The following is a 12549-nucleotide window of genomic DNA, read 5'->3' as shown; positions in this document are numbered from 1 at the left end:
ATTTATACTGGCTGGCGGCCAATAAACGTTTTAGTTGTGAGTGAGCGCTCTGTGTTGTGTCCTCTCTTCTCTGTTCCGTCTGTCGCGCTGTTATGGATTATCGTGAGCACCAACTCGCCCAACAAATGGTATTGCAGAAGAAGCAGCCGTGGCCCTCGCACTCGCACAGCCGATCGTGGACACCGTGGTCACCGACTCAAAGACAGCCTACGGAAGCTTCCGCAGAGCTGTAATCTCCTCCGCGGCCCGAGCCATTCTATCCAAGTGCAAGCTTCCGGGAAAAGCCATAGAGCTCGTGTGGGTCCCTGCTCACTCGCAGGTAGCAGCCAACATCATCGCCGACTACCCTGCCCGAGAAATGTCAATCCGGGCCGAGCACGAGCCGGATGAGCTACCGCACCCGTTCACCAGCTTTCGGGGCATTACCTGGATGTACCGCGAGGAAAGGTGCAGACTGCCAGAACCGCACCCCAAACTCACCAGGCAACAACAGACGATCCTGCGTCGAGAGAAGGCGGGATCGCTTGCGCATCCCGTACTGATGAACCGCATGTACCCTGCGGAACACGATATGCTCTGTCCTTTTTGCAAACGAGAGAAGGGCACCCTGCCGCATGTCTTGGCAGAGTGCACAAAACTCGACCCCCCTTCTCCCCTTCCCGCCAACACCCTCAAACCCCAACCCCTTGAGCGATGGGAGACCTTGTTATCCAGCCCCGCCCTACCTATTCAGCTAGCACTGACGGACAGGGGCCAGGAGCTGCTGGAAACATATGGGTCCCGTAAATAGGGAACCACCCCTTCTGGTGCCTGCGTGCACCACCGATTTATTTCGGGCTTAATAAGCGTTGATTCATCATTTAACGTGCGCTGACATCGCACAGCACACGGACGCCTTAGCGTTTTTCCACCATAAAAACGCAGCCGCCGCGGTTAGATAACATTCCTTGCATGCAGTTGTGACCTGAACATTGTTGAAGAAAGGCTTAGTGGTGGGCCTGCTGGTCCGAAATGGAGATTTTTGGTTTGGTTTATTTTATGGGGGTTTAACGTCTCAAAGCGACTCAGGCTATGAGGGACGCCGTAGTGAAGGGCTGCGGAAATTTTGACCACCTGGGGTTCTTTTATGTGCACTGGCATCGCACAGCGCACGGGCCTTTAGAATTTCTCCTCCATCGAAATTGAACCGCCGCGGCCGGGATCGAGCCCGCGTCTTTCGGGCCGGCAGCCGAGCGCCGTAACCACTCAGCCACCGCGGCGGCCACATGGAGATTTTTCCAGCAATATATATATATATATATATATATATATATATATATATATATATATATATATATATATATATATATATATATATATATATATATATATGTAGATGTCTGGGATAGATTTGAACAAAGTTTCGTGGCATTCGAATCGAGGCTGCATTTTTATGGAGATGCAAAAATGACCGTGTGCTATGCGGTGACAAAACGTGCAGAACGTATCCAGTATCTTGCATCGTGTTCGTCCACTAGAAAATATTTACTACAAGCAAAAGTTATGACCAATTGCTTTGAGCAGAGCACGTAGTAGTAGCTGCTTATTCTTTTCGTTTACCTGCCTGTCCTTCTTGATGACTTCTGAGATCTTTAGATGTATAGCTAGTTTCGTTAGAAATTGTTGCTGGGACGTATGGACTTTCAAAATCATATATCCCTTTCAGGCACTAACTATTTTTGAGATGGCGGAATATTTTTGACATTTTCGTAAGGAGAATATTCTGATTCCACAGAAAAAAATTCCGTCTTCTTCCATGACCAAATATGCAGTTTCTGTCCACATTGTTCCTGGGTTCGAACCCGACCGCGGCGGCTGCGTTTTTGTCGAGGCAAAGCGCTAAGGCGCCCATGTGCTGTGCGATGTCAGAGCACGTTAAAGATCCCCAGGTTGTCGAAATTATTCCGGAGCCTTCCACTACGGCACTTTTCTTCCTTTTTTCTTTCACTCCCTCCTTTATCCCTTCCCTTACGGCGCGGTTCAGGTGTCTAATGATATATGAGACAGATTCTGCGCCATTTCCTTCTCTAAAAAACAATTATTATTATTATTATTATTATTATTATTATTATTATTATTATTATTTTATGTCCACATTGTGAGTCAGCACTGGCTTCAAAGTCTCAATCATACCTCTTTCATATGAAATCTGTGCGCAACGAAATCGGCACATTTAAGACACTTTGAAGTGCTCACGCTAGCACAACATTCAACAAAGACGGACTTACTGAAGCCTTACCAGAGCTGCTGTACAACACGTAGGCGTTAGTTTTAAAAGCGATTACCTGCGTTCATTTTGCATGTTTCGTTTGATCTGCTTCTGCAACACTTTTCATATCTGAGCACACATTATTGAGCGCAGTTTTGTGGGCACTGCGTTCAGCATACGAGAATCTGAGGGTGTTGAAGTGGAATTTGTAAATGTGGACGCAGCACCCGAATTAGATTTTTCTCTGCACACTGACCTAAGTGACAATTCCCGTCGGTCTTACGTTTTGTGCATGTTTCTTCACATAAGTGATCGCCGGCACAACAGTGGCGCTGACCGCCGGGTATATGCAATTTGGGTAACCCAATTCATGCGCATAAATAAATTATTACTTTTATTGAAGTGCATTATATCTGAAAAAAATTGCAGCAAATGTGTTTAACGCACTTGTTCTTCAAGGCTGATTCACAAGTGATGGTCATTTTGATGTGACGTGAACAGAATTTCACAAAATGTACTTTGTTTTGTTCTTGTGATTTGCTTTCAAGTCGCGTAACCTGCGATTCCGCTGCTGCAGCTCGGAGCAAATGAAATCGCGTCCCGCGGGAAGCGTTGTACGCAACCTCTCGCGGCTGCAGTGTCCGCGTGGCCGCTAGCCGGTCCAGCCTGGTCGGTACAATTGTTGGGTGGACTTGTTGTGGGGGTCTGGTTGCGCGGCGCTACAGGTGTAACTGTATACCCAGTCAGGCCGCGTGCCTGTGTCACCCCCGGGCGACAATGGAGCCACCTGTGAACCACGCTGATCGCGGAGGCGCTTTCATTCCCCGCGCGTCAGATGCAGGTGGCGGGCATCTGCCGAGAAGAATGCCGCGGCGAAAATAAGCGAGCGGAGACAAAGGGCGGCGCAGGCGGCGCCCATTACGACGCTGCGCCTGCGAACTTCCCTCTTTCTCCAGAATCGACGCTGGCGCAACTTGGCCCAGGAACTGCCCCAGCCCAACACGTGAGAACATTCTTTTCCTCGCACTGGGTGGGAGGGGTGAGTTCTGCAGAGCACGGCGGTCGCTGCTCCCGGCCCTTCCACGTCTCGTTCCCAGCTCTCCGATCGTATTGGAACACCCCACAGGGACCTTGCATAGTAGACCGACACCACGATCGGTTCCAGTATTGGGCGGCGACCACTAGCTGCCGCTGAGAACTGCCCAGGGGGACAGAGACTGTGAGCTCTGCAGTCTCTGTCTCTTCGAAGTAGCCACCGGTTATTCCCAGCCTTATTAGACCGAAATGATGCACTTGGTCAAGGTGCTCGAGCGCTGACCGTGTCCCAACATTCACGCGACGACGGTCGTGAATCAAGTGAGCTCTCAGAAAAGCGGGCACTGAGTGCAGCCCCTCTGAAGTCCTCTTGGGTCCCAAGATCGGCACACTCGGGGGAACATCGTTCGAGGCTAAAGCAGAATGAGAAGCCACACCTGGAGAACATGAAGCGGAAACATTGCCTCGTTTCCCATCGCAGTAGGAGGGAGCAGAAAATATGCCTACCATACACAGAACAAGATTCTAACCACCGGCGGCGCAAACCGATTAGGTGCGCTTCCCGCCGCCACAGACTACTGAGCCATCACCCAAATTTTTCTTGCATATAATTCATCACACGCGTTTTTGTACAGCGATGAACTTTACATAGAGAGTATTTGCAGAACAGCAAGCAAGTGGCTGCGCTGCAGCAGCTTAACAGAAAACAAATAAACACAAAAACAAATCAGCTGAAAGGGTGGCAAGGAAAGACAGCACATCAGCAATAGAAGCCAGTCTACCCGCAAGTCACTATCCTCATAAGTGCCCTTAAGCTGGAGCATCATTTGGCCAAAATGTATGCTGAGCGCTGAGCATTCCGAATTAACATGCGCGTTTCTGACAGCTGTGCAGCAGGAACGTCGTGCCGCAAGGTGTCACACGCTGTGGGAGTTTAAAACTCTTTCTTCAGTGTCATTTGTAACATTTCCAAAAAAGAAATTGCATCTCGGCATTCAGTCAAGCAGTGTGCGGTAGATTCCGCTCCACCACACAGGCAACATTTTACTGTAGAAAGAATACTTTGTTCTGTACAGTCAGATTTTGACAGCGGTGCAGTGGGAAATTAAGGGACCGTGGTCACAAGGTGTCACACGCTGTGGGAGTTTAAAACTCTTTCTTCAGTCTCACTTGTAGCATGTCCAAAACGAAATTGCATCTCGGCATTCAGTCAAGCAGTGTGGGGTAGATTCCGCTCCACCACACAGGCAACATTTTATATAGAAAGAATACTTTGTTCTGTACAGCCAGATTTTGACAGCGGTGCAGTGGGAAATTAAGACACCGTGGTCACAAGGTGGCACACGCTGTGGGAGTTTAAAACTCTTTCTTCAGTGTCACTTGTAGCATGTCCAAAACGAAATTGCATCTCTGCATTCAGTCAAGCAGTGTGGGGTAGATTCCGCTCCACCACACAGGCAACATTTTATGTAGAAAGAATACTTTGTTCTGTACAGCCAGATTTTGACAGAGGTGCAGTGGGAAAATAAGAGACCGTGGTCACAAGGTGGCACACGCTGTGGGAGTTTAAAACTCTTTCTTCAGGGTCAATTGTAGCATGTCCAAAACGAAATTGCATCTCTGCATTCAGTCAAGCAGCGTGGGGTAGATTCCGCTCCACCACACAGACATTTTACTGTAGAAAGAATACTTTGTTCTGTACAGTCAGATTTTGACAGCGGTGCAGTGGGAAATTAAGGGACCGTGGTCACAAGGTGTCACACGCTGTGGGAGTTTAAATCTCTTTCTTCAGTCTCACTTGTAGCATGTCCAAAACGAAATTGCATCTCGGCATTCAGTCAAGCAGTGTGGGGTAGATTCCGCTCCACCACACAGGCAACATTTTATGTAGAAAGAATACTTTGTTCTGTACAGCCAGATTTTGACAGCGGTGCAGTGGGAAATTAAGAGACCGTGGTCACAAGGTGGCACACGCTGTGGGATTTTAAAACTCTGTCTTCAGTGTCACTTGTAGCATGTCCAAAACGAAATTGCATCTCTGCATTCAGTCAAGCAGTGTGGGGTAGATTCCGCTCCACCACACAGGCAACATTTTATGTAGAAAGAATAGTTTAATCTGTAAAGCCAGATTTTGACAGCGGTGCAGTGGGAAATTAAGAGACCGTGGTCACAAGGTGGCACACGCTGTGGGAGTTTAAAACTCTTTCTTCAGTGTCACTTGTAGCATGTCCAAAACGAAATTGCATCTCTGCATTCAGTCAAGCAGTGTGGGGTAGATTCCGCTCCACCACACAGACATTTTACTGTAGAAAGAATACTTTGTTCTGTACAGTCAGATTTTGACAGCGGTGCAGTGGGAAATTAAGGGACCGTGGTCACAAAGTGTCACGCGCTGTGGAGTTTAAAACTCTTTCTTCAGTGTCACTTGTAGCATGTCCAAAACGAAATTGCATCTCTGCATTCAGTCAAGCAGTGTGGGGTAGATTCCGCTCCTCAACACAGGCAACATTTTACTGTAGAAAGAATATTTTGTTCGGTACATTCAGATTTTGACAGCGGTGCAGTGGGAAATTATGGGACCGTGGTCACAAGGTGTCACACGCTGTGGGAGTTTAAAACTCTTTCTTCAGTGTCACTTGTAGCATGTCCAAAACGAAATTGCATCTCGGCATTCAGTCAAGCAGTGTGGGGTAGATTCCGCTCCACCACACAGGCAACATTTTACTGTAGAAAGAATACTTTGTTCTGCACAGTCAGATTTTTACAGCGGTGCAGTGGGAAATTAAGCGACCGTGCTCATAAGGTGTCACACGCTGTGGGAGTTTAAAACTCTTTCTTCAGTGTCACTTGTAGCATGTCCAAAACGAAATTGCATCTCGGCATTCAGTCAAGCAGTGTGGGGTAGATTCCGCTCCACCACACAGGCAACATTTTACTGTAGAAAGAATACTTTGTTCTGTACAGTCAGATTTTTACAGCGGTGCAGTGGGAAATTAAGCGACCGTGCTCATAAGGTGTCACACGCTGTGGGAGTTTAAAACTCTTTCTTCAGTGTCACTTGTAGCATGTCCAAAACGAAATTGCATCTCGGCATTCAGTCAAGCAGTGTGGGGTAGATTCCGCTCCACCACACAGGCAACATTTTATGTAGAAAGAATACTTTGTTCTGTACAGCCAGATTTTGACAGCGGTGCAGTGGGAAATTAAGGGACCGTGGTCACAAGGTGTCACACGCTGTGGGAGTTTAAAACTCTTTCTTCAGTGTCACTTGTAGCCTGTCCAAAACGAAATTGCATCTCGGCATTCAGTCAAGCAGTGTGGGGTAGATGCCGCTCCACCACACAGGCAACATTTTATGTAGAAAGAATACTTTGTTCTGTACAGCCAGATTTTGACAGCGGTGCAGTGGGAAATTAAGGGACCGTGGTCACAAGGTGTCACACGCTTTGGGAGTTTAAAACTCTTCAGTGTCACTTGTAGTATGTCCAAAACGAAATTGCATCTCGGCATTCAGTCATGCAGTGCAGGGTAAATTCCGCTCCACCACACAGTCAACATTTTACTGTAGAAAGAATACTTTGTTCTGTACAGCCAGATTTTGACAGCGGGGCAGTGGGAAATTAAGAGACCGTGGTCACAAGGTGTCACACGTTGTGGGAGTTTAAAACTTTTTCTTCAGTGTCACTTGTAGCATGTCCAAAACGAAATTGCATCTCGGCATTCAGTCAAGCAGTGTGGGGTAGATTCCGCTCCACCGCACGGGCAACATTTTATTGTGAAAGAATACTTTGTGTACAGCCAGATTTTGACAGCGGTGCAGTGGGAAATTAAGGGACCGTGGTCACAAGGTGTCACACGCTGTGGGAGCTTAAAACTCTTTCTTCAGTGTCACTTGTAGCATGTTAAAAACGAAATTGCATCTCGGCATTCAGTCAAGCAGTGTGGGGTAGATTCCGCTCCACCACACAGGCAACATTTTACTGTAGTAAGAATACTTTGTTCTGTACAGCCAGATTGTGAGAGCGGTGCAGTGGAAAATTCAGTGTCCGTGGTCACAAGGTGTCACACGCTGTGGGAGATTAAAACTCTTCAGTGTCACTTGTAGCATGTCCACAACGAAATTGCATCTCGGCATTCAGTCAAGCAGTGTGGGGTAGATTCCGCTCCACCGCACGGGCAACATTTTATTGTGAAAGAATACTTTGTTCTGTACAGGCAGATTTTGACAGCGGTGCAGTGGGAAATTCAGTGTCCGTGGTCACAAGATGTCACACGCTGTGGGAGTTTCACTATTTTTCAGTGTCACTTGTAGCATGTCCAAAAATAAACTTCATCTCGGCATTCAGTGAAGCAGTGTGGGGTAGATTCCGTTTCACCACACAGGCAACATTTTACTATAGAAAGAATACTTTGTTCTGTACAGTCAGATTTTGACAGCGGTGCAGTGGGAAATTCAGTGTCCTAATCACAAGGTGTCACACGCTGTGGGGAGTTTAAAACTCTTTCTTCAGTGTCACTTGTAGCATGTCCAAAACGACATTGCATCTCGGCATTCAGCCCAGCAGTGTGGTGTAGATTCCGCTCCCCCGCACGGGCAACATTTTACTGTAGAAAGAATACTTTGTTCTGCACAGTCAGATGTTGACAGCGGTGCAGTGGGAAATTCAGTGTCCGTGGTCACAAGGTGTCACACGCTGTTGGAGTTAAAAACTCTTTCTTTCGTGTCACTTGTAGCATGTCCAAAACGAAATTGCATCTCAGCATTCAGTCAAGCAGTGTGAGGTAGATTCCGCTCCTCCGCACGGGCTACATTTTACTGTAGAAAGAATACTTTGTTCTGCACAGTCAGATTTTGACAGCGGTGCAGTGGGAAATTCACTGTCCGTGGTCACAAGGTGTCACACGCTGTGGGAGTTTAAAAGTCTTTCTTCAGTGTCACTTGTAGCAAGTCCAAAACGAAATCGCATCTCTGCATTCAGTCAAGCAGTGTGGGGTAGACTCCGCTCCACCACACAGGCAACATTTTAATGCGAAAGAATACTTTGTTCTCTACAGCCAGATTTTGACAGCGGTGCAGTGGGAAATTAAGGGACCGTGGTCACAAGGTGTCACACGCTGTGGGAGTTTAAAACTCTTTCTTCAGTGTCACTTGTAGCATGTCCAAAACGAAATTGCATCTCGGCATTCAGTCAAGCAATGTGGGGCAGATTCCGCTCCACCACACAGGCGACATTTTAATGTGAAAGAATACTTTGTTCTGTAAAGTCAGATTTTGACAGCGGTGCAGTGGGAAATGAAGGGACTGTGATCACAAGGTGTCACACGCTGTGGGAGTTTAAAACTCTTTCTTCAGTTTTCCTTGTAGCATGTCCATAACGAAATTGCATCTCGGCATTCAGTCAAGCAAAGTGGGGTAGATTCCGCTCCACCACACAGGCGACATTTTAATGTGAAAGAATACTTTGTTCTGTAAAGTCAGATTTTGACAGCGGTGCAGTGGGAAATGAAGGGACTGTGGTCACAATGTGTCACACGCTGTGGAAGTTTAAAACTCTTTCTTCAGTGTCACTTGTAGCTTGTCCAAAACGAAATTGCATCTCGGCATTCAGTCAAGCAGTGTGGGGTAGATTCCGCTCCACCGCACGGGCAACATTTTAATGTGAAAGAATACTTTGTGTACAGCCAGATTTTGACAGCGGTGCAGTGGGAAATTAAGGGACCGTGGTCACAAGGTTTCACACGCTGTGGGAGTTTCAAACTCTTTCTTCAGTGTCACTTGCAGCATGTCCAAAACGAAATTGCATCTCGGCATGCAGTCAAGCAGTGTGGTGTAGATTCCGCTCCTCCGCACGGGCAACATTTTACTGTAGAAAGAATACTTTGTTCTGTACAGTCAGATGTTGACAGCGGCGCAGTGGGAAATTCAGTGTCCGTGGTCACAAGGTGTCACACACTGTGGGAGTTTAAAACTCTTCAGTGTCACTTGTAGCATGTCCAAAACGAAATTGCATCTCGGCATTCAGTCAAGCAATGTGGGGTAGATCCCGCTCCACCACACAGGCGACATTTTAATGTGAAAGAATACTTTGTTCTGTAAAGTCAGATTTTGACAGCGGTGCAGTGGGAAATGAAGGGACTGTGGTCACAAGGTGTCACACGCTGTGGGAGTTTAAAACTTTTTCTTCAGTGTTCCTTGTAGCATGTCCAAAACGAAATTGCATCTCGGCATTCAGTCAAGCAGTGTGGGGTAGATTCCGCTCCACCACACAGGCAACATTTTACTGTAGGAAGAATTCTTTGTTCTGTACAGTCAGATTTTGGCAACGGTGCAGTGGGAAATTAAGGGACCGTGGTCACAAGGTGTCACACGCTGTGGGAGTTTAAAACTCTTTCTTCAGTGTCACTTGTAGCATGTCCAAAACGAAATAGCATCTCGGCATTCAGTCAAGCACTGTGGGGTAGATTCCGCTCCACCGCACGGGCAACATTTTAATGATAAAGAATACTTTGTGTACAGCCAGATTTTGACAGCGGTGCAGTGGGAAATTAAGGGACCGTGGTCACAAGGTGTCACACGCTGTGGGAGCTTAAAACTCTTTCTTCAGTGTCACTTGTAGCATGCCAAAAACGAAATTGCATCTCGGCATTCAGTCAAGCAGTGTGGGGTAGATTCCGCTCCACCGCACGGGCAACATTTTAATGTGAAAGAATACTTTGTTCTGTACAGCCAGATTTTGACAGCGGTGCAGTGGGAAATTAAGGGACCGTGGTCACAAGGTGTCACACGCTGTGAGAGTTTAAAACTCTTCAGTGTCACTTGTAGCATGTCCAAAACGAAATTGCATATCGGCATTCATTCAAGCAGTGTGGGGTAGATTCCGCTCCACCGCACGGGCAACATTTTTTTGTGAAAGAATACTTGTTTCTGTACAAGCAGATTTTGACAGCGGTGCAGTGGGAAACTCAGTGTCCGTGGTCACAAGGTTTCACACGCTGTGGGAGTTTCAAACTCTTTTTCAGTGTCACTTGTAGCATGTCCAAAACGAAATTTCATCTCGGCATTCAGTGAAGCAGTGTGGGGTAGATTCCGCTCCACCCCACAGGCAACATTTTACTGTAGAAAGAATACTTTGTTCTGCACAGTCAGATTTTTACAGCGGTGCAGTGGGAAATTAAGCGACCGTGCTCATAAGGTGTCACACGCTGTGGGAGTTTAAAACTCTTTCTTCAGTGTCACTTGTAGCATGTCCAAAACGAAATTGCATCTCGGCATTCAGTCAAGCAGTGTGGGGTAGATTCCGCTCCACCACACAGGCAACATTTTACTGTAGAAAGAATACTTTGTTCTGTACAGTCAGATTTTTACAGCGGTGCAGTGGGAAATTAAGCGACCGTGCTCATAAGGTGTCACACGCTGTGGGAGTTTAAAACTCTTTCTTCAGTGTCACTTGTAGCATGTCCAAAACGAAATTGCATCTCGGCATTCAGTCAAGCAGTGTGGGGTAGATTCCGCTCCACCACACAGGCAACATTTTATGTAGAAAGAATACTTTGTTCTGTACAGCCAGATTTTGACAGCGGTGCAGTGGGAAATTAAGGGACCGTGGTCACAAGGTGTCACACGCTGTGGGAGTTTAAAACTCTTTCTTCAGTGTCACTTGTAGCCTGTCCAAAACGAAATTGCATCTCGGCATTCAGTCAAGCAGTGTGGGGTAGATGCCGCTCCACCACACAGGCAACATTTTATGTAGAAAGAATACTTTGTTCTGTACAGCCAGATTTTGACAGCGGTGCAGTGGGAAATTAAGGGACCGTGGTCACAAGGTGTCACACGCTTTGGGAGTTTAAAACTCTTCAGTGTCACTTGTAGTATGTCCAAAACGAAATTGCATCTCGGCATTCAGTCATGCAGTGCAGGGTAAATTCCGCTCCACCACACAGTCAACATTTTACTGTAGAAAGAATACTTTGTTCTGTACAGCCAGATTTTGACAGCGGGGCAGTGGGAAATTAAGAGACCGTGGTCACAAGGTGTCACACGTTGTGGGAGTTTAAAACTTTTTCTTCAGTGTCACTTGTAGCATGTCCAAAACGAAATTGCATCTCGGCATTCAGTCAAGCAGTGTGGGGTAGATTCCGCTCCACCGCACGGGCAACATTTTATTGTGAAAGAATACTTTGTGTACAGCCAGATTTTGACAGCGGTGCAGTGGGAAATTAAGGGACCGTGGTCACAAGGTGTCACACGCTGTGGGAGCTTAAAACTCTTTCTTCAGTGTCACTTGTAGCATGTTAAAAACGAAATTGCATCTCGGCATTCAGTCAAGCAGTGTGGGGTAGATTCCGCTCCACCACACAGGCAACATTTTACTGTAGTAAGAATACTTTGTTCTGTACAGCCAGATTGTGAGAGCGGTGCAGTGGAAAATTCAGTGTCCGTGGTCACAAGGTGTCACACGCTGTGGGAGATTAAAACTCTTCAGTGTCACTTGTAGCATGTCCACAACGAAATTGCATCTCGGCATTCAGTCAAGCAGTGTGGGGTAGATTCCGCTCCACCGCACGGGCAACATTTTATTGTGAAAGAATACTTTGTTCTGTACAGGCAGATTTTGACAGCGGTGCAGTGGGAAATTCAGTGTCCGTGGTCACAAGATGTCACACGCTGTGGGAGTTTCACTATTTTTCAGTGTCACTTGTAGCATGTCCAAAAATAAACTTCATCTCGGCATTCAGTGAAGCAGTGTGGGGTAGATTCCGTTTCACCACACAGGCAACATTTTACTATAGAAAGAATACTTTGTTCTGTACAGTCAGATTTTGACAGCGGTGCAGTGGGAAATTCAGTGTCCTAATCACAAGGTGTCACACGCTGTGGGGAGTTTAAAACTCTTTCTTCAGTGTCACTTGTAGCATGTCCAAAACGACATTGCATCTCGGCATTCAGCCCAGCAGTGTGGTGTAGATTCCGCTCCCCCGCACGGGCAACATTTTACTGTAGAAAGAATACTTTGTTCTGCACAGTCAGATGTTGACAGCGGTGCAGTGGGAAATTCAGTGTCCGTGGTCACAAGGTGTCACACGCTGTTGGAGTTAAAAACTCTTTCTTTCGTGTCACTTGTAGCATGTCCAAAACGAAATTGCATCTCAGCATTCAGTCAAGCAGTGTGAGGTAGATTCCGCTCCTCCGCACGGGCTACATTTTACTGTAGAAAGAATACTTTGTTCTGCACAGTCAGATTTTGACAGCGGTGCAGTGGGAAATT

The 12549-nt window shown here is 46.8% G+C and overlaps 1 protein-coding gene across 8 annotated transcripts in view; it reads left to right on the top strand.

The window, feature by feature from the left end:
• LOC144124442 (glycoprotein-N-acetylgalactosamine 3-beta-galactosyltransferase 1-like) overlaps nt 1-12549 on the top strand; it is a 611040-nt gene that overhangs the window by 264118 nt on the left and 334373 nt on the right. For 3 of the 8 annotated variants that reach the window (XM_077657094.1, XM_077657092.1, XM_077657090.1), the window contains one exon: nt 3084-3251. The exons of 4 other annotated variants lie outside the window; for them this stretch is intronic. Coding sequence is in view for 3 of the 4 variants with exons in the window: in XM_077657092.1 (XP_077513218.1) it covers nt 3084-3251 (168 nt within the window). In the remaining variant the exon portion in view is untranslated. The remainder of the gene's footprint in view (nt 1-3083; nt 3252-12549) is intronic. One more of the 8 variants, XM_077657091.1, reaches the window with a different exon arrangement.

The sequence above is a fragment of the Amblyomma americanum genome, chromosome 3 (genome assembly GCF_052857255.1).
Source record: "Amblyomma americanum isolate KBUSLIRL-KWMA chromosome 3, ASM5285725v1, whole genome shotgun sequence".
Lineage (NCBI taxonomy): Eukaryota > Metazoa > Arthropoda > Arachnida > Ixodida > Ixodidae > Amblyomma > Amblyomma americanum.
Note: the sequence above shows the minus strand (reverse complement) of the source record. Positions and strands in the feature narration are given on the sequence as shown.